The sequence below is a fragment of the Plasmodium falciparum genome (assembly GCF_000002765.6).
Source record: "Plasmodium falciparum 3D7 genome assembly, chromosome: 12".
NCBI classification, from domain to species: domain Eukaryota; phylum Apicomplexa; class Aconoidasida; order Haemosporida; family Plasmodiidae; genus Plasmodium; species Plasmodium falciparum.
Window position 1 is genome coordinate 2,200,275 of NC_037284.1, and position 23,325 is coordinate 2,223,599.

The 23,325-nt window shown below is 18.9% G+C and overlaps 7 protein-coding genes across 7 annotated transcripts; all 7 read left to right on the forward strand.

Annotated features, from left to right (window-relative positions):
* Positions 1 to 1,220: 1,220 nt before the first annotated feature.
* On the forward strand, positions 1,221 to 2,412 carry PF3D7_1254000 (rifin; the record flags this gene model as incomplete). The annotated part of the gene is made up of 2 exons (XM_001350887.1): positions 1,221 to 1,277; positions 1,429 to 2,412. 2 exons carry the CDS (start codon positions 1,221 to 1,223, stop codon positions 2,410 to 2,412), a joined length of 1,041 nt encoding a protein of 346 aa, XP_001350923.1.
* A 2,037-nt stretch (positions 2,413 to 4,449) lies between these two features.
* Positions 4,450 to 5,440, forward strand: PF3D7_1254100 (stevor; the record flags this gene model as incomplete). Its single annotated transcript, XM_001350888.1, has 2 exons — positions 4,450 to 4,518; positions 4,622 to 5,440. The coding sequence occupies 2 exons, from the start codon at positions 4,450 to 4,452 to the stop codon at positions 5,438 to 5,440; spliced, it is 888 nt and encodes a 295-aa protein (XP_001350924.1).
* A 2,115-nt stretch (positions 5,441 to 7,555) lies between these two features.
* On the forward strand, positions 7,556 to 8,841 carry PF3D7_1254200 (rifin; the record flags this gene model as incomplete). The annotated part of the gene is made up of 2 exons (XM_001350889.1): positions 7,556 to 7,609; positions 7,840 to 8,841. 2 exons carry the CDS (start codon positions 7,556 to 7,558, stop codon positions 8,839 to 8,841), a joined length of 1,056 nt encoding a protein of 351 aa, XP_001350925.1.
* Positions 8,842 to 11,268: 2,427 nt separating this feature from the next.
* On the forward strand, positions 11,269 to 12,280 carry PF3D7_1254300 (stevor; the record flags this gene model as incomplete). Its single annotated transcript, XM_001350890.2, has 2 exons — positions 11,269 to 11,337; positions 11,441 to 12,280. The coding sequence occupies 2 exons, from the start codon at positions 11,269 to 11,271 to the stop codon at positions 12,278 to 12,280; spliced, it is 909 nt and encodes a 302-aa protein (XP_001350926.2).
* Positions 12,281 to 14,396: 2,116 nt separating this feature from the next.
* Positions 14,397 to 15,745, forward strand: PF3D7_1254400 (rifin; the record flags this gene model as incomplete). Its single annotated transcript, XM_001350891.1, has 2 exons — positions 14,397 to 14,465; positions 14,675 to 15,745. The coding sequence occupies 2 exons, from the start codon at positions 14,397 to 14,399 to the stop codon at positions 15,743 to 15,745; spliced, it is 1,140 nt and encodes a 379-aa protein (XP_001350927.1).
* Positions 15,746 to 18,177: 2,432 nt separating this feature from the next.
* Positions 18,178 to 19,259, forward strand: PF3D7_1254500 (rifin; the record flags this gene model as incomplete). The annotated part of the gene is made up of 2 exons (XM_001350892.1): positions 18,178 to 18,231; positions 18,393 to 19,259. 2 exons carry the CDS (start codon positions 18,178 to 18,180, stop codon positions 19,257 to 19,259), a joined length of 921 nt encoding a protein of 306 aa, XP_001350928.1.
* Positions 19,260 to 21,560: 2,301 nt separating this feature from the next.
* On the forward strand, positions 21,561 to 22,574 carry PF3D7_1254600 (stevor; the record flags this gene model as incomplete). Its single annotated transcript, XM_001350893.2, has 2 exons — positions 21,561 to 21,629; positions 21,735 to 22,574. 2 exons carry the CDS (start codon positions 21,561 to 21,563, stop codon positions 22,572 to 22,574), a joined length of 909 nt encoding a protein of 302 aa, XP_001350929.2.
* Between the last annotated feature and the right edge of the window lie 751 nt (positions 22,575 to 23,325).

Genomic DNA, 23,325 nt, shown 5'->3' on the forward strand with positions numbered 1-23,325 from the left:
TACGTACTATCATCCTCATTATAGGAAATAACCTCATTTTTTTTTAATGTTTCTAATTTAGTATAAAATAAATATATCTGATTCCTTGTTTTTTCATAGTATATATAATGTTGTGTTATTGTTTTAATATATATATAATAATACAATTTATTACAAAATAATTATTAAAATATATAGTAATTATTAATTTTGTTACAATATGTAATAATGCAATTAATGTATAAGTTGAGAAATGCTATTACTATTTTAAGAAATATATATATATATAATAAAAATAAATATAATATATTTGTATAAGATAAAACGCTATATATAAGCAATACAATATATTGTGTAATAGTATATATAATTTCTCATTTCGTTATTTATTTTTTTTTTTTTTTTTAATTTTGTTTTTGAATTTTTTTTATAATTATTATAAATATTAAAATTTTTTTTGTGATAATTATATAATTTAATAGATTAATAATTAATAATTTTTTTAAATAAATTCAAATATATTTATAAAAATAATAATATTAATATTTGCAACTACGTAGATAAAGTAGAGAGAAAGTTATAACATACAAGAATTTTTAGAACAAAAAAAAAATACAATTACTATTTAAAAAATTTTTTTTTTTTGTTTTATTATCATAAAAAATGTTTATTGTAAAATTGTTTTATATAATTGCAATGATACAAAGTTATATCTTGGAATATGTATTATATAAATATATGTTCTAATACGTTGTAATATATGTATTGTGCACCTTTAACCATTAATTCTCTACACACTTTTATTTTATTTAGAACAAAATACAAGTTGTTTGTAAGAATAGTTTTAGTGGTTATATAAATGTTTAAAAAAATAAAAAATTAATATTACAATTTATCTTATGATATAAAATTATATTTTATTAGAAATTACAATTCAAAATTATAAAAAATGTAAAAGGTTTTATTATATTATTTACTAAAAATTTTAATTAATTATTTTCCCCCCCTATTTAGTATTTTTTTTTAATTTTTTTTTTGTTTTAAATAAAAGGGAAATATATGGTTATAGAAAAAAAAAATTATTTTTATAATGGTAAGATAATTGTGTATTATATTGTAGAGCAATAATAATATTTTATATTAAACATATATAATTCTTTTAATAAAACACAATACATTTTTATATATTAATTATTAAGTTATAATATTAATCATGAAATTATATAAGTATCACAATAAATATGAAACTGCTGCACTACTGTAAAGTATTGTTATTTTCCCTTCCATTAAATATATTGGTAACATCAACATGAAATGTATGCATGAAATAATAAAAAATATATGTAAGTTTTTATTATTTATTTAATATACCATATACATATTTATTATAAATATATGAAATCATAAATTACAATTAAATATAACATATATATATTACATTTTTTATAGGTGTATAGTAAAAATAAACCATACATCACACCACGTCATACACCAAATACTACATCACGAGTATTAAGCGAATGTGATATAAATACGTCCATTTATCATAATGATCCGGATATGAAATCTGTGAAAGAAAATTTCGATCGACAAACCTCACAAAGATTACGAGAATATGACGAAAGGTTGCAAGATAAACGACAAAAACGTAAAGAACAACGTGACAAAAATATACAAAAAATTATTCATAAAGATAAAATGGAGAAAAAATTAGCAGAGAAAATAGAAAAAGGTTGTCTTATGTGTGCGTGTGGGCTAGGAAGTGTTGCAGGAAGTGTTGGATTATTAGGGGGATTTGGTATCTATGTTTCTAAAAGCGCAGCGTTGGCAACAGCTATAGCTGAAGGTGCTGAGACCGCTAAAGCTGCCGGTGAAGCTGCACGTATTCCAGCAGCTATTGATGCAGTCATTAAAGGAATAACAAAAGTATTTGGTGTATCGACTCTAGGTGTTCAGCGATTGGAATCATTATTTACTGCAAATATTTATAATAATGTTACAATGATTGCTCGTGCCATAAATGAACAATATAATCCATCGTCATGTATATTACCTATCGGTGGCTCTGGCGCTGATAAGTCTATTTGCCCTTGGGTGATGGAAAAATATCTACCTGCACAAAACATTCCAGAGATGACTCGAGGTGGAGCTCTTTCAATGAATGATGTTATAGAAACAGCTGTAAAATCTATCGTCACAGATGCCAAAACTGTTGCTGAAACAGCTGCAAAAAAGGCTACTGAAGAAGCTATAAAAGCTAGCACTGATGCAGTAGAATCTGCATATGCTGCTTGTCAGACTGCTATAATTGCTTCTGTAGTTGCAATATTGGTAATAGTTTTGGTTATGATGATAATATATTTAATTTTACGTTATCGTAGAAAAAAAAAAATGAACAAAAAACAACAATACACAAAATTATTAAATCAATAAATATATGGTTCCTTGATATTAAATTCAATTTAATGTTTTGTCAATTTTATGTTTATAATACAAGGATATTATTATTAAACGTTTATAAAATTATATATTTTTTTTCCCTATAATTTTTTTTTTGTTTATTCTTATGCGGTTAATAAAAAAAATTTAATTTATATTTATTTATTTTTTTTTTAGTTAATCGTGTGTTGTTTATATATATATTTTTTTAAATCAACAACCTATATAAATATATATATATTTATTTATTACATACTATTTAAGAAGACCTCGTAATCTATATATTTTAAATTCCTCATATAAAATAATATATTATAGAATATAATATAGAATAAATATATTATATTATTAGTCTTATATTGATATATTATTTTTAATATAATTATATTAATATAATATATACTAATATAAATAAATATAAATATATTTAATAACATTCATCTTTATGATTTTATTTTTATAACATATATAATACATATTTATTGTTATATTAAATTTCAATGTCATGCGTAATATAAGATGTTATATTAATTATTTTTTATCTTATATTTTTTTCCCCCCTTTTGATAAAAATATATGTCTTATATTATTACAGGAAACAAATTAACAAAAATATAATATACATAATTCATTTTATATAGTAACCACAAAAATGTTTTGAACAAGATATATCTATATATCAACAAATTATAATATAACCATGATAAATTAACATAATCTTACCGTAAATGTTATTATAAAATAGTAAAAACATAATATATATTAATTATAATTTTATTAGAATAATAATATTTATATCATATCTCTTTTTCTTATTTAACTATATTAATACATATAATTTATATAATAGGAAATTTAAAACAATATATAAATATCAATAACTTGTAAAATATTAAAAATAAATATATACATAATTTATTTTTCTATTTATGTACGATTATAAAGAATTTATCATTATTATTATAGAATAGTAACAATTACTATAAGTTTATTTTAAAAAATTACTACTTTAAGAAACTTCTATTCTAATATAATCATACTATTAGTTTTTTTTATATATTGTACAAATAATATATTATATTTCGTATTATATAAATACTATAATATATGTAATTTTTACAATATAAAAATTATAAATATATTATAATTATATTATTTATATTCATACACAGCAATATAAAATACAATATGTCACTATGTTGTATCTTTTGAAAAGCTTTTAAATTGTATTCTTGTAATAATAATATATTTCTAATTTATTCAATTATATTTTGTAATAAGCTAATATATAATTGCTTTGAATATCCTATTAATTATGCATATATATTTATATATTATTATTTATGAATTAAAATGACATAATTAAATAACATAAATTAATAGATACAATAGAGAGAATTTTTTTATCATAGAATAAGACTTAGAAACAAAAATAAAATAAACTAAAAAGAAAAATGTAAATATTAAAATACATATATAAAAGAATATAATTTTATTTATTTTAAAATTAATATTATATTTTATTAATTACAAGAAAATTTGTTGTTATTTTAAAAATAATAAATATATTAGAATTTATTTTAGGATATTTATTTGATAAAAATCATGGGAACTATTATGATATATATATGGTTTACACCCATAACAGCTATTGTTATACACATTTATATGTGTATTTGAAGGAAAATATATTGTTATTGATTAAAAATTTATAATATATATATATATGAGAGAATTATTTTAAGAAAAATTAAAAAAATAATAAATAAAATAAAAATAATATAAAATAAAAAAAAAATTTATTTATTTTATATCATATTTATATTTAATTTTTTAAATATTAAATCAATATAGTCATAAATTAAATTATACGTATGATGAAACTATAATGTTATTATATCATAAAATTACAACAAAATTTCCGCTTATCCACTTATTATATAAATTATGCATTAGAAATAAAATAGTTCATTTTTTGTAAATTAGATTAATAAAATTTGAAATATAACATATTATTTTTTTGAATTAAAAATGAATATGTATTACCTAAATATGTTATTGTTTACCTTTTTAATAAATACATTAGTATTACCACATTATGTATGTAAAAAAATACATAATTATTAGAATAACATAAATATATTATAAAAGAACTATTACATTTTCTGTAAACAATAATTAATCCTTTTTTTTTTTTTTTTAGGAGAATTATCTAAATAACCATTATAATGTAAGTCTTATTCAAAACAAGACCAAAAGAGCAACGATAAATTCAAGATTATTAGCACAAACAAAAAATCATAATCCGCATTATCATAATGACCCAGAACTCAAAGAAATAATTGATAAATTGAACGAGGAAGCAATAAAAAAATACCAGCAAACTCATGATCCATATGAACAATTGAAAGATGTAGTAGAAAAAAATGGAACAAAATATACAGGTGGTAATGATGCAGAACCTAGGTCAACGCTGGAAAAAGAATTATTGGAAACATATGAAGAAATGTTTGGTGACGAATGTCATATGTTGAAGTCGGGTAAGTACCAAAATGTTGATGAAAAATCTTCAACATGTGAATGTACTGATATTAATGGTGGGAAATTATCAAAAACAAAAGGAAGAGATAAGTATTTAAAAAAACTAAAACACAGATGTATAGGTGGGATATGTTCTTGCTCAGTAGGTAGTTTTCTCTTAACAATGTTCGGTTTGCATGCTGCTAAAGCTGCTGCCCTTGCTGAGTTTACTAAATATGGAACAACTTATAGTGCGTGCAAATCCTCTATCACTATATATAGTATGCTTAGTAGTGATTCTATGATTGCAGGTAGTACAGCTTGTTTTACTGATTTAACAGTACCTGCTGCAACTTCTGCTGGTGCAATTTTTGATCCTTGTGGTATTACAGCTTTAGTTCTACTTATATTAGCTGTTATACTTATAATATTATATATATGGTTGTATAGAAGAAGAAAAAATTCATGGAAACATGAATGCAAGAAACATTTATGTAAGTAATGTATTTTAAAATATATGAATTATATAACTTGTGAATTGCATATCAATTATATTTTATAATTATATTTTTTTACCCTTGATATATTATTATTTGAATAGTATTTTTTCAATAAAAAAAAATATTTATAGACATTAATTAATTCAAAACATAAATTTGCACGAGACAATTATTATATATAATATATATTTATTACGTTTATAATTAAAAAGCGTTACATAATTCTTATATCAAAAATTTTATGTATTATAATTTTTATAATTCTTTTTATTCTTTTGAAATATATGTTCTAATATTTATTTTAAAACACTTTATTCAATTTTTAGATTAAATAATTATTATACAATAAAATTAAAAATAATCCTATCACCAATTAATCGTATTGTTATTAATTACCAATGATTTATATGTCATAGAAATGTTTAAATATATTATATTATATTTAAAATAAATAATGTGTGTTCAAATTTTAAATAGTAATATGTTTTTCATTTTTTATTAAACGTTATATATTATAATATTAACTTTTATTTTATTTTTGTTCTAACATAAATTAAACAAAAATATGAAAAATAAAGAAAATTCAACATTGCATATAAAAATATATATTCTGCAAATATATATGTTAACATATTTTCAACTATCAATGATAAAATAGATTATACCATTTTCTGATTTCATAAACAAATGAATTTTAATACAATATTTTAAGGTTAGTGAAATATGTAATCAGTAAAATATATATTATATGTTTGTTTTTAATTATTATATATTTTTTATATAAGATATATATTTAAAAATACAAAAATATATTCTTCAAACATCATTCGTTAATAGCGAAAATTATAAAAATTACACCAAATATATGAAATTCATATAATATATATAATTACTTTTCTTTTATATTAAAAGTTAAAATATATTAATGTAAATTAAAAAAAAAAACACAACTTTTAAAAATTTTAAAGGGTTCATATTTTTCATAGAAAAATATAATCCAAAAAAATAATTCATATTACATTCTTTACATTAAAATATCAAAGAATAGAATATTAAAATAATATATATAATTATAATAATAATAATATATTATGATAATCTTACTATCTGTAAGTTATAAATATAATATATTTGTATAACATATAAAAATACATAAAACTATAAAAACATAGTATTTTATTATATATATAATTTTTCATTTGTATAATTGCTTTGTTTTTGTTTTTATGTTATTTTTTTAATATTAAATATAAATATTTTTATATCATAATAATGTAATTTAGTACTTTAATAATAAATAAATATTTTAAATGCTTTGAAATATATTTCTATAAAATAAAAATAATAATAATATTAATCTTAGTAACAACATAGATAAATTAGAGGGAATTTTATAACATACAATAAATTTTAGAACAAAAACAAATAACAAAAAATAGAAGATACCAAATTAATTTATAAATATATATATATACTATTAGTTTAAAAATATTTTATATCATTTATTATGTTATAAAATATTTGTTGTTAATTGTTTTTATAACAACAATGTTACGAAATTATATGTTTTAATAACTATTTCATAAGTATTTCATATATATATATTATAAATTGGTATTATATATATGTCATACACAATTTCCAAAACGTTGGTTTTGCACATTTGTAAATAATTTACAACACAGAAATATGTTGTATTATTACTATATCGTTAGATATTATTGAGAAAAATGAAAAAAATAAAAAAAAAATAAACCAAAAATAACCATAATAATTTATTGTGTTGATTTAAAATTAAATTTCATTAAAAATTAAAAATTAAAAAAAATTATAAAAAATGCAGAATGTTTTGATAAATTATTTTAATATTAATTTTTTTACGTTTTTGTTTTTTTTTTTTTGTAATAAATAAAATGGCAAATGTGGATCCACTATAAAAAAAAAAATATATTTACATAATGGGAAAATAATTGTTAATTATATTAAATAAATTATAATCATATTTTATGTTAAACATTTTTATTTAATTTATTTATAATATAAAATAAAGTATTTTATGTGATTTTTTTAGTTATAATATTTATCAAAAAATAATATACGTATCACAATTAAAAAAAATGAAAGTCCATTATATTAATATATTATTGTTTGCTCTTCCATTAAATATATTGGTAATTCCATGTCACATATATATTAAAGAGGATTAATATAATCATATTATAATATAATATATATATTTATATATAAATATATTACGATATCGTATATATAATTTTTATATATATATAGTCCAAATATACATATATATATAAACATAAAAACATACATATTTATAACATATATATATAAAATAAAAAAGAACTAATTATAATATACATATATATGTGACCATTTTGTATAGATATATAATCAAAGGAACCATAAAAGCACCACACATCATACATTAAAAATACCAATCACTAGATTATTATGCGAATGTGAATTATATACACCTGCCAACTATGATAATGACCCACAAATGAAAGAAGTTATGGATAATTTCAATCGTCAAACACAACAGAGATTTCATGAATATGACGAACGTATGGTCGAAAAACGAATGCAATGTAAAGATAAATGCGATAAAGAAATACAGAAAATTATATTAAAAGATAAATTAGAAAAACAAATGGAACAACAATTAACCACATTAGAAACAAAGATAGATACCAATGATATACCCACATGTGTTTGCGAAAAGTCAATGACAGATAAAGTTGAAAAAGGATGTTTGCGATGTGGAAGAAATTTGGGAGTTGCTGTTCCAGGATTGGGAGTTTTAGGAGCTTATGGTGCTCATAGTATTGTAAAAGTTGCTATGGCAACTGCTGAGAAAGTGGGTATTCAGTTAGGTATTGATGCCGGTAATGCTGCTGGTATTAAAGCAGTTATTGAAGCATTAAATTCATCATTGAATATAGACAATTTAGGTGGGATTACACTAGATACAGTTCTTAAAGGAAACAATTTTAAAAACATTGACTTTCTTGTATATATACTTACGGATAAATATAATACAACATGTACAGTTTCCAATACAGAAGTAGAAACACTTCTCTGTTATATTGGAAAAGAAAAACCTACTCTACCATATACATTAATACAATCAAACGTACGAAAGGCTGTCGCAGAAGCTACGGAAGTCGCTACTTCAACAACTGAAGAAATGACTACTATATATACAACTCAGGAACTGAGTAAGGTAACAAGTACTGGTGCTATTTTATCTAATCCTATAATAATTTCCTTTATTGTAATAGTAATAGTTGTTATTATATTTTTAATTATTTATTTAATATTACGTTATCGAAGAAAAAAAAAAACGAAGAAAAAACTCCAATATATAAAATTATTAAAAGAATAGATATGTTTTGTTATATAGATGTTGGTAGGACGTTTGGTACATTTATTGTTTTTCCTTGAATGTACTATGTTTTTCATTATTAATAATTATATTTTTATATGTATTACGTTTATGCATATATTGTATTTTGTTATCTGAAAATTTTATTAATTATTTATTGTATTAATAATTTATTGATTATGTTAATTTGTTTTTAAAGACTTTTATTCTTTAATAAATTATATATTTTTTAATATATATATTAAATACTTAATTTATACGTGTAAGTAGATTTAATTTTTTAAGAACACAATGTAGCATATATTTATATAATATCTCATATTAAATGTCATATAATGAAATATATAATATAGAAAAATATATATTATAATAATAATTATTGTTAATTGTAGAAAACACCTTATTCAAAAAAAAAAAAAAAAAAAATTAGTCCATATTTATATAACAAATAATTAATAGAAATAAACACATTCTTTTAATTGACAAATATATTACCTAAAAACTTATCATATCATATATAATAAAATATAAGTATGTATATTCATTTATTTTTCTTTAATTTTTTGTTATATACTTAATGTATTATTAAAAATACCCGAACATAATGAATACAAAAAGTGATTAAAATGTACAAAATGCATAAAAGAACTAATAAAAATATGACATTAGAACAATTACATGAAATAAATAAAAGCATAAACTTAAAAAAAGAGAATAATAGGAAATAAAAAATAAATAATAAAATAATTTTTATTAATATAACAATAATTTCTTTTTCTTTTACAATTTATATTTTGATGTTACTTATATATATATATCTTTATATATTAATTAATAAATAATATATTATATTATATTTTTTAAAACCAAATTAGTAAAATGTTAAATGAATTAAAATATTATGTTGTATATATATATATATATATAATGCTTTTAGTATACTAATGACAAAAATGTTTTAAACGTGATATATCGATATATCAACACACTATAATATAATAATAATAAATTAACCTAAAAGTACAATAAGTATTATAATAAAATAATAACAATATATTTATATAATAATTATAATTATAATTTTATTACAATAATCATATTTATGTCATATCCTTTTTATTTGCCTATACCAATGCATATAATTAATAGGATAGGAAATTTAAAAAAATATATTAATATTAATAACTTGAAAAATATTAAATATATATATATATATATATATATATATATATATATATATATATAATTTATTGTTTTTTTCTATTTATATATTAATATAATGAAATTATTATTATTATTGTTTTAATTATAGAATAGTAAAAATTACTATAAGTTCGCTTTTGAAAAGTATATATTTAAGAAAACTATTATTAAAATCTAATCATACTATTAATTTCTTATGTATTGTAAAAATATAATATGATATTTCGTATTATATAAATACAATGGATATATGTAATATTTTACAACATATAAATTGTTAATACAATATAATTATATTATTTTTATTTATATACATCCATATAAAATACAATATGCCACTATGTGGTATCTTTTGAAAATATTTTAAATTGTATTATTGTAATAATTGTATATTTTCAATTTATTAAATTACATTTTGTAATTAACTAATATGTAGTTTATTTAAATATCATAATATATATATATTTATATATTATTATAATATAATTAAGTTACATAAAATAATAGATACAACAGAGATTATTTTTTAACATGGATAAAATTTAGCAAAAAAAATGAAATAAACAAAAATGAAAAATGTAAATATTAAAATACATATAAAATTATTTTATTCTGTTATTTTTATGATCAATATTATATTTTATTAATTACAAGAAATTTTGTTATTATTTTAAAGATAATAATTATATTAGAATATATTTTAGGATATTTTTTTAATAAAAATCATGAGGGCTATTATGATATATATGTGGTTTACACCAATAACAACTATTGATCTACACATTTATATGTGTGTTTGCAGGAAAATATATTGTTATTTTTTAAAATTTTATAATATATATATATATTTTATATTTGTTAAAATTTACTTGAATATTAATTTATCGGAATTCTTATATATGTATGAGAGAGAAATATTTTAAAAAAAATTGAACAAAAAAAAAGAAAAAATCAATAAATAAATAAATAATGTAAAATAAAAATTTTGTTTTTAATTTATTTTATATCATATTTATATTTAATTTTTTAAATATTAAATGAATATAGTCATAATTTAAATTATACGTATGATGAAACTATAATGTTATTATATCATAAAATTACAACAAAATTTCCGCTTATCAATATATTATATAAAATATATATTAGAAAACAAAATAGATCATTTTTTATGAATTAGATTAATACAATTTAAAATATAATATATTATTTTTTGAATTAAAAATGAAGATGTATTACCTTAAAATGTTATTGTTTAACTTTTTAATAAACATATTAGTATTACCATATTATGTATGTAAAAAAGATACATTATTATTACAATGACATAAATATATAATAAAACAATTATTACATTTTCAGTACATATTCATTAATCCTCTTTTTCATTTTTTAGGAGAATTATCTAAATAATTTTTATAATATAAGCGTCATACCAAAAAACACACAAAAAACAACGATAAAATCAAGACGTTTAGCACAAACCCAAATCCATAATCCGCATTATCATAATGATCCAGAACTCAAAGAAATAATTGATAAAATGAACGAAGAAGCAATTAAAAAATACCAAAAATCTCATGATCCATATGAACAATTAAAAGAAGTAGTAGAAAAAAATGGAACAAAATATACAGGTGGTAATGATGCAAAACCTATGTCAGCGATAGAAAAAGAATTATTGAAAACATATGAAGAAAGGTTTGGTAACGAAAGTGATATGTTGAAGTTGGGCATGAGTCCAAATGCTGATGAAAAATCTTCAACATGTGAATGTACTGATATTAATAATATAAAACTAGGAAAAACAAAAGGAAGAGATAAGTATTTAAAGCACTTAAAAGGGAGATGTACCCGTGGTATATATATTTCTTCACTTGCTACAGTAATCTTAACAACAATCGCTTTGTATGCTGCTAAAACGGCTGCCCTAAATTATATTGTGGGAATAAAAGGATCTTATAGTGCGTGTGCATCCTTTGTTACTATATTTAACATGCTTAGTAGAGAATCTATTATTGCAGTTCTTGAAACAAGCGCTGGATTTTGTGCAAGTGGTGCTGGTGATTTAGGCGGAACTGTTGCAGCGAATGCTTTGGTCGCAATATACCCTTGTGGTATTGCAGCTTTGGTTCTACTTATATTAACTGTTGTACTTATAATATTATATATATGGTTATATAGAAGAAGAAAAAATTCATGGAAACATGAATGCAAGAAACATTTATGTAAGTAATGGAATTTTTAGAATATATATGATGTTACTTAAGTGTATATAAATTATATTTTATAATAATTTTTTTTTTTTTTTTTTTTTTACAAATATAATATTATTTAAATAATAATTTCTCAATGAAAAATATATTTATATACATTAATTAATTCAAAACTTAAAATCGTACAAGACAATTATTATATGGAATATATATTTATGACTTGAATAATATAAACAAATATATAATTCTGATGTTAATTTTAGTTACTATAATTTATAATACTTTTTATTCTTTTGAATTTTATATTCTAATATTTATTTTGAAAAACTTTATTAAATTTTTTATATTAAATAAATATTATACAATTAAATTATAAAACAATTCTTCCCTATTAATAATATTATTTGTGTTAACTACCATGTACTTATACATCATAGGAATGTTCTAAATATATTGTTTTATATCTAAATTAAACAAAATAGTATGGTTTCTTAAAGAAAAGGATTACTTTTGTTTTTTCTTAAATATTATATCCTATAAAATTCCCTTTTATTTTATTTATATTTTATCTTAAACAAAAAGATAGACAAACTTTTCAAAATAAAAAGGAAATAGAATTCAATATTCTATATAAAAATATATATTCTACCAAAATATATGGTAACATATATTCAAATACTAATCATAAAATAAATTAAAGAATTTTTTTGATTTCACAAAAAAATAAATGTGAATACAATATTTTAATGTTAATCAAAAATACATAATCATTAAAAAAGATATAATATATTTTATTTTTAATTAGTATAAAATTTATGCATAAAACATATATTTTCAAATACATAAATATATTTTGCAAACATCATATTTTATGAGTCCAAAGCAAACGAACTACACCAAATATATACAATTCATATAATATATATAATAATATTACTCTTATATAAACATATAATATATATCAATACAAATTTAAAAGAAAATTTAAAAAATTTTCTTTTAAATTTTAACGAATTAATATTTTCATAGAAAAGTATAATAGAAAAAAATGAACCATATTACATTCATTACTTTCAAATATTGTAAAATAGAAAATTGAAATAATATATAAATATGTATATAATAATAATAATAATATATTAACAGAATCTTACTATCTGTAAATTATAAATATAATATATTAATATAATATACAACACTACGTAAAACTAACAATGTACTATTTTATTATATGTATAATTTATCATATTGGTAACTTCTTTTTTGTTTTTGGTGTTACCTAATAATAATAATAAATAAAAATATATTTTTTTATCATAATAATATGATTTAGTACTTTAGTAATAAATAAATATTTTAAATGCTTTTAAATATTTTTATAAAAGTAATAATATTAATCTTAGTAATAATATAGATAAATTAGAGAGAATGTTTTAACATACAATAAATTTTAGAACAAAATAAATAACATAATATATGGAAATTGATTTATTAATATATATGTATATACTATTATTTTAAACAGATTTTATATCATTTATTATGTTATACAATATTTGTTGTTAATTGTTTTTATAACAACAATGTTACGAAATTATATGTTCTAATAACTATTTCATACGTATTTCATATATATATATGTTCTAAAATGTTATTATATATATATGTCATATACAATTTTCAAAATTATGGTTTTACATATTTGTAAATAATTTACAAAACAAGAATACGTTGTATTATTACTATATCGTAACATATTATTAAAAAATTTGAAAAAAAATAAAAAAAAATGATCATTATAATTTATTGTGTTGATATAATATAAAATTTCATTACAAATTAAAAATTAAAAAAAAAACAATAAATTATAAAAAATGTAAAGTGTTTTCATATATTTTTTTAATATTAATTTTTTTTTTTTTTTTTTTGTAATTATTAAAAGGGAAAATATGGTTCCACTATAAAAATAATATATTTGCATAATGGGAAAATAATTGTGTATTATATTATTAAAAATATAATAATATTATAAATTATTCATATGTATTTCAGTTAATTAAATAAAATATATTATTATATATTAATTATTTAGTTTTTATCTTAATCAAATAATATATTATAACTATAACAATAAAAATGATGTTGAATTACACTAATATATTGTTATTTTACCTTTCATTAAATATATTGTCATCATCATCAGAAGTATGCATTAAACAATAATTATAATAATATAAAATTATATATATGTTTTTTATCAATCATTATATATTATAATTATACCTATATATCCATATATGTTGTATATAAAAATTACCTTTATATCAATATTCATTATATATTACAATTATCATAAATATATATAATTATAAATTACAACTAAACATTAGATATATATACATACTGTTTTATAGGTATATAATCAAAGGAACCATTTCATTACATATACACCAAAACGAAGCACTAGGTTATTATGCGAATGTGAACTATATACCTCCATTTTTGATAATGACCCTGAAATGAAATCTTTGATAGAACATTTCAATAAACAGACACAACAGAGATTTCATGAGTACGACGAAAGGATGAAAACTACACGCCAAAAATGTAGAGAACAATGCGATAAAGAAATACAAAAAATTATTTTAAAAGACAAATTAGAAAAAGAATTGGCTGAAAAGTTTGTCACATTACAAACTGATATACAAAGTGACGCTATTCCCACATGTATTTGCGAAAAGTCGTTAGCAGATAAAGTTGAAAAAACATGTTTAAAATGTGGAGGTGTGTTGGGAGGTGGTGTGACACCTGCTTGGGGTTTTCTCAGCGGTATTGTTTATACTGGATGGAAAGCAGCAGCGTTGGCAGCTGCTACAAAAGAGGCTATAGCTGAGGGTGCAGCTAAGGGTGCTGCTGCAGGTACTAAGGCAGGTATTAAAGCCGTCATGGATGTATTATATTCAGATTTTGGTTTATCGATAGAAGGTGTTCAAAAAATGGGGTTAGTTTTAAGTGCAACGAATTATAAGGATGTCCCAATGATTACTAAAGCTCTTTATTCTAAATTTCAAGTGTCGTCATGTCTACGTGGTGGCCCTGTCCCTGGAGTTCCCCCTGTTCGTCCCACTGATGGGACTTTTTGTTCTGCGATGTTAGAAAAAATTTTAGCTCAAGAGAATGTTGTTAAGCAAAATTCATTAGAAGGTTCTATAAAATCAGTTGTAAACCAAATTGTAACAGAAGCTAAATCCGCCGCTGTTAGTGAAACTGCCAAAGTTACTGCTTCTGAAACAGAAACACTTAAAGCAACAAACATAGCTGCAGTAAACGCTACATATGCTAGTTCCCAGACTGCTATTATTGCTTCTATTATTGCAATAGTCGTCATAATTTTAATTATGGTAATTATTTATTTAATTTTACGTTATCGACGAAAAAAGAAAATGAAGAAAAAACTCCAATATATAAAACTATTAGAAGAATAGATATGATGTGTTTTTGTTATGTTGATGTTAGTAGGATGCTTGGTACACGTATTGTTTTTCTTTGAATATACTTTTTTTTTTCCCATTATAAATAACTATATAATTTTATATGTATTAAGTGTACACATATAATGTGTTTGTTATGTGTCAATTTTTTTTGATTATTTATTGTATTAATTATTTTATTGATTATATTAATTTTTTCTTTTTTTCAAGACTTTTATTCTTTAAAAAAATGATCTATTTATTAATATATATATTAAATACTAAACATATAAGTGTAGGTATATATAATTGTTTAGGAAAATAAAATATGATATGTATATATATATATATATATATATAATAAATTATATTAAATGTCATATAACAAAATATAACAAATAGATATATGACGTTAATAATAATAATAATAATTAATTGTAGGAAACATATTATTCATACGAAAAAAAAAATTTGTCTATAATTATATAATAAAAAAATTAATATAAATAAATATTTTTATTTTGACAAATATATTACCTACAAAAACCTGTCATATTATATATATATGTATTAATTTATATATTTCATATCTTGTTGTATACTTAATATATTATTAAAAATAGCACAATATAATAAAAATAAAAAGTGGACAAAATATAAAAAATACATAAAATACATAATAAAACTCTAACAAAAATACAAAAGGAGAACAATTACATGAAATCAATAAAAGAATACGCATAAAAAAAGGAAACAATGGAAAATAAAAAATAATATTTATTAATATAACAATAATTTTTTTTTCATTTGTAATTTCTATTTTGATGTTGATAATATATATATATATGACTTCATATATTACTTCATATATTATATCATAATTAATATATTATATGCTACAAATAGGAAACCTTCTATTATTAAATTAGCAAAAAACATATGTTATATATATACATAATTTTTTTAATATTCTAACCACAAGAATGCTTTCAACATCATATGTCGATATATCAACACATTATAATATAATAATAATGAACTAACCTAATCGCACAATAAGTTTTATTATAAAATAATAAGAATATATTATATATAATAATTATAATTATAATATTTATATTTTATCTTTTTTTTTTAACTATACTAATACGTATAATTAATATGATAGTAAATTTATAACCATATATAAATATTAATAACTTGGAAAATATTAAAAATAAATATATATGTAATTTATTTTTTCTATTTATATATGATTATAATAAATTTATTATTATTATTGTTTTTATTATAGAATGGTAAAATTACTATAATATTATTTTAAAAAAGTACATTTTTAAGAATTCTTCTATTATAATGTATTTATACTATTAGTTTTTTATATATTGTACAAATAATATATTATATTTCATATTACATAAATACAATAGATATATGTAATGTTTTACGACATGTAAATTATAAATACAATATAATTATAATATTTATATTAATACACAATTATATAATTTACAGTATCTCACTATGTGGCATGTTTAAAAAATCCCTTAAATATTATTCTTGTAATAGTAGTATATTTCTAAATTATTCAAAATTTATAATTTATTATTTTTTAATATATAATTCATTTAAATATATTATTATATATACATTTTTTATATTATCATTTATAAATTACAATAGCATAATTATATAAAATAAAGTAAGAGATACAATAGAGAGTATTTTCTAATATAACATAACCCTTAGCAAAAAAAAAAAAAAAAAAAAAATGAAATAAACAAAAAAAAAAAAAAATATAATTATTAAAATACATATAAAAATTATTTTATTATATTAATTTTAAGTTTAATATTATATATTATTAATTACGAGAAACTTTTGTTGTTAGTTCCACAATAATAAATATATTAGAATATATTTTAGGATATTCATTCGATAAAAATCATGAGAGCTATCATTATATATATGTGGTCTACACCCATAACAACTATTGTTCTACACATTGGTACATAATTTACAACACAAAAAAATACACGTTTATATATATAGTTCTACTTGTTATATAAATGTTTAAGAAAAAAAAAAAAAATTAATATTACAATTTATAGTATGATATAAAATTAGATTTTATTAGAAATTAGAATATAAAATTATAAAATATGTAAATATTTTTATTATATTATTTTTTATAAATGTAACTATTTTATTTTTTTTTCTTAATATTTGTTATTTTTTATTTTTTTTTGTTTTGGATAAAAGAGAAAAATATGGTTGCACTAAAAAAATATATTTTTATAATGGGAAAATAATTGTGTATTATATTATGGAACCATAATAATATTTTAGATTAAACATATGTAATTCATTTAATACAAAACAATACATTTTTATATATTAATTAGTTATAATTTTAGTCATAAAATAATATAATTATCACAATAAATATGAAAGTGCAATACTCTAAAATATTATTATTTCCCCTCCTATTAAATATATTGGTAACATCATCATATATATGAATAAAAAAAATGATTATTATATATATATATATGTAATATTTTATTACTTCAGTAAATATACAATATACATATATATTAAAAATATATATAATCATAAATAACTAATTATAACACACACATATATATAACATTCTTTATAGTCACATAATAAAAACAAACCATACATCACAACACATACACCAACTACTACATCACGAGTGTTAATCGAATGTAACATATATATTCCCAATTATAATAATGATCCGGATATGAATTCTGTGAGGGAAAATTTCGATCGACAAACGTCTCAACGTTTTGAAGAATACGAAGAACATATGCAAGATAAGCGACAAAAATGTAAAGAACAATGTGATAAAGATATACAAAAAATTATTTTAAAAGATAAAATGGAAAAATCGTTAGCAGAAAAAGTGGAAAAAGTTTGTCTTATTTGTGCATGTGGGTTAGGGGGTGGTGTAGCACCTGTTTGGGGTCTGGTCAGCGGTTTATGGTATGTGAAATGGTCACAATATGTTCCTGTTGCTGTTACTAAAGCCGGTATTACTGAAGGTATAAAAGAGGGTTTATCTCAAATTATGAAATTAACAACACAATGGCATCCTGGGGCAAAAACACCACCTGTTGATGTGACACATATTCTTTCCTCAGGTAAATTTACCAATACTGTAACGCTTTATGATATAGTTCACCACATAAATGATTCTTTGTACAGTACATTAGATACTCAAGGGTATACTCAATATTGCGGAGCTATATCTTCTATGGCTAGTAATAACCTTTCAAAGTTTAATAGAACATATTCTACGCAACTACAATTAGTTTCAAAAGCTGTTACTGATGCTGAAATAGCTGAAAGTACCAAATTAGCAGCTGATACTATTATATTAACTAATACTATTATTGCTTCCGTTGTTGCAATAGTGGTTATAGCTTTAGTTATGTTAATTATTTATTTGATTTTACGTTATCGGAGAAAAAAAAAAAATGATGAAAAAACTGCAATATAGAAAATTATTAAAAGAATAGATATTATATGTTTGGTATTCGTGATATATAGTTTAGTATATACAAAATATTTAGTTGAATATACTATGTTTTCTATTATAAATAACTATATTTTTATATGTATTAGTTTTATATATATAATGTATTTTGTTATCTGTAAATCTTTTAATTGTTTATTATGATAATTTTTTTTAAAGACTTATTCTTTAATAAATCATATATTTTTTAATATATATTAAATACTACATTTATATGTGTAAGTAGATTTAAATTTATATGTACATAATATGGGCGTATATTTATATTATACCTCATATTAAATGTCATATAATGAAATATATAATAGAACAAATATATATATATATAATAATAATAATAATAATAATAATTATTATTAATTGTAGGAAACATCTAATTTAAAAAAAAAAACAATTAGTCCATATTTATTTAATAAATAATTAATATAAATAAACATTTTTATTTTAATTGACAAATATATTACCTACAAGAACCTATAATATTATATATATTGAAATATAAGTATGTGTATTCATTTATTTATTTCATTTGTTGTATACATAATATATTATTAAAAATACTAGAATAAAATGAATACAAAAAGTGAATAAAAAATACATACAATACATAAAAAAGTTGACAAAAATACGATAAAATAATAATTTAGTTAAATAAATAAAAGCATAAACTTAAAAGAAAGAACAATAGAAAATTAAAATTAAATAAATAATAAAATAATTTTTATTAATATAACAATAATTTTTTTTTCTTTTGTAATTCCTATTTTGATGTCATTTTTGATATATATATATATATATATATATATATATATATAATATTTTTACAATGCCAACCACAAAAATATTTTCAACAACATATATTGATATATCAACACATTATAATATAATAATAATGAATTAATCTAATTGCAAAATACATTTTAATAGAAAATATTAATACTATAATATATAATAATAATAATAGTATTAACATAATGATATATATATGATATCCTTTTTATTTTCCTTTTATAATACATAAAATTAGTATGATAAGAAATTTTGAAACAATATATAATTATTAATAACTTCAAAATTTTTTAAAATAAATATATATGTAATTTATTTGTTCTATTAATATAATATTATTAACATATTATTAATACTATTATAATTTTTATTATTGTTCTTTTTATTATAAAATAGTAACGATTACTATAAGTTTATTTTTAAAAAGTACATCTGTAAGAAAACTTCTATTATAATGTAATCAAACTATTAGTTTTTTATATATTGTAAAAACATTATATGATATTTCTTATTATATAAATTCAATTGATATATGTAATGTTTATATCATGCGAATTATAAATATATTATTATTATATTATTTATATTTATACACAGCAGTATAAAATACAGTATCTGACTATGTGGCATGTTTGGAAAACATTTTAAATTGTATTCTTGTAATAATAATATATTTCTAATTTATTAAATTATATTTTGTAATAAGCTAATATATATTTGCTTTAAATATACTATTAATTATGCATGTATATTTATATATTTTTATTTATAAATTAAAATAACATAATTAAATAACATAAATTAATAGATACAATAGAGAGAATTTTCTATTATATAATAAGAATTAGAAATAAAAATAAAATAAACGGAAAAGAACAAATATATATAATAAAATACATATAAAATTATTTTATTTTGTTAGTTTTAAGATCAATATTATATTTTATTAATTACAAGACAATTTGTTATTATTTCAAAAATTAATAATTATATTAGAATATATATTAGGATATTTTTTTTTATAAACATCATGAGGGCTATTATGATATATATATGGTTTACACCCATAACAACTATTTTTATACACATTTATATGTGTACTTGAAGGAAAATATATTGTTATTTATTAAAAATTTATAATATATATATATATATATATATGAGAGAATTATTTTAAGAAAAATTAAAAAAAAAAATAAATAAAATAAAAATAATATAACATAAAATAAAAAAAAATTTATTTATTTTATATAATATTTATATATTTTATTTTTTTTTTTAAATATTAAATGAATATTATCGTAAATTAAAGTATACTTATGATGAAACTATAATGTTATTATATCACAAAATTACAACAAAATTTCCGCTTATCAATATATTACATAAAAAATATATTAAAGAATAAAATAGATCATTTTTTATAAATTAGATTAATAAATTTTAAAATATAGAATATTATTTCTTTGAATTAAAATGAATATATATCACGTTAAAATGTTAATATTTAACTTTTTAATAAATATTTTAGTATCACCACATAATGTATGTACAAAAATGCATTAATATTACAATAACATAAATATATAATAAAACAGTTATAATATTTTCAACATATATTCAATAATCCTCTTTTTTTTTTTTTTTTAGGAGAATTATCTAAATAAACATTATAATGTAAGTCTCATTCAAAACAACACCAAAAGAACAACGATAAAATCAAGACTTTTAGCACAAACGCAAATCCATAATCCGCATTATCATAATGACCCAGAACTAAAAGAAATAATTGATAAAATGAACGAGGAAGCAATCAAAAAATATCAACAAACTCATGATCCATATAAACAATTAAAAGAAGTAGTAGAAAAAAATGGAACAAAATATACAGGTGGTAATGATGCAGAACCTATGTCAACGCTAGAAAAAGAATTATTGGAAACATATGAAGAAATGTTTGGTAACGATAGTGATATGTTGAAGTCGGGCATGAGTCCCAATTTTGATGAAAAATCTTCAACATGTGAATATATTGATATTCATGGTGTGAAATTAGCAAAAACAAAAGGAAGAGATAAGTATTTAAAGCACTTAAAAGGGAGATGTACCCGTGGTATATATATTTCTTCACTTGCTACAGTAATCTTAACAACAATCGCTTTGTATGCTGCTAAAACGGCTGCCCTAAATTATATTGTGGGAATAAAAGGATCTTATAGTGCGTGTGCATCCTTTGTTACTATATTTAACATGCTTAGTAGAGAATCTATTATTGCAGTTCTTGAAACAAGCGCTGGATTTTGTGCAAGTGGTGCTGGTGATTTAGGCGGAACTGTTGCAGCGAATGCTTTGGTCGCAATATACCCTTGTGGTATTGCAGCTTTGGTTCTACTTATATTAACTGTTGTACTTATAATATTATATATATGGTTATATAGAAGAAGAAAAAATTCATGGAAACATGAGTGCAAGAAACATTTATGTAAGTAATGAAATCTTTAGAATATAGATGATGTTATTTAATTGTATATGAATAATATTTTATGGTAATTTTTTTTTTTTTTTACATAGGTAAAATTATTTGAATTATTTTTTTTAAAGAAAAATATATTATATATTATATATATAAACAAAACAATTAATATCCTTTTATAATATCTATGTTGAATAATTTACATAATGTATTTTTATTACGTATCTAACAAAACAAAAGAAGAGTATATATGTTTTTTTTTTATCCGTTAAAATAATAATTTCTTATAATTTAAAATTCATTTTATAATTTTTATTTATTTATTAATATGCTAAATTTTATTTTATGGTTTCTTGTACTGTTTTTATATTAAATAAATATTTTACACCGTACCTACAGAAATTTATCTTTTAATTAAATATTTTTTATTGACAATTTATGTACATATAATTGAAAAATACTAAATATATTTCCATTATCCATAAAGTAAATCTCCATTGTTTAGAATGAATAAAACTATTCCATTTATTTAAGATATTAATTCTTAATGTATTATATTTACGTTTTGTTTTATTATCTTTTATTTGAAAAAAAATATACAGATTAAATTGATAATATACAAAACGAATAATTCTATTTTTTATATAAAAATATATGTTGTATAAAAAAAATATGGTAACATATTTGTAAACAAAATAAAAATATTTTGTTGAAACATTTATATATTTTTCAAATAAATGATTTCTCATAAAATATTTCAATAATATT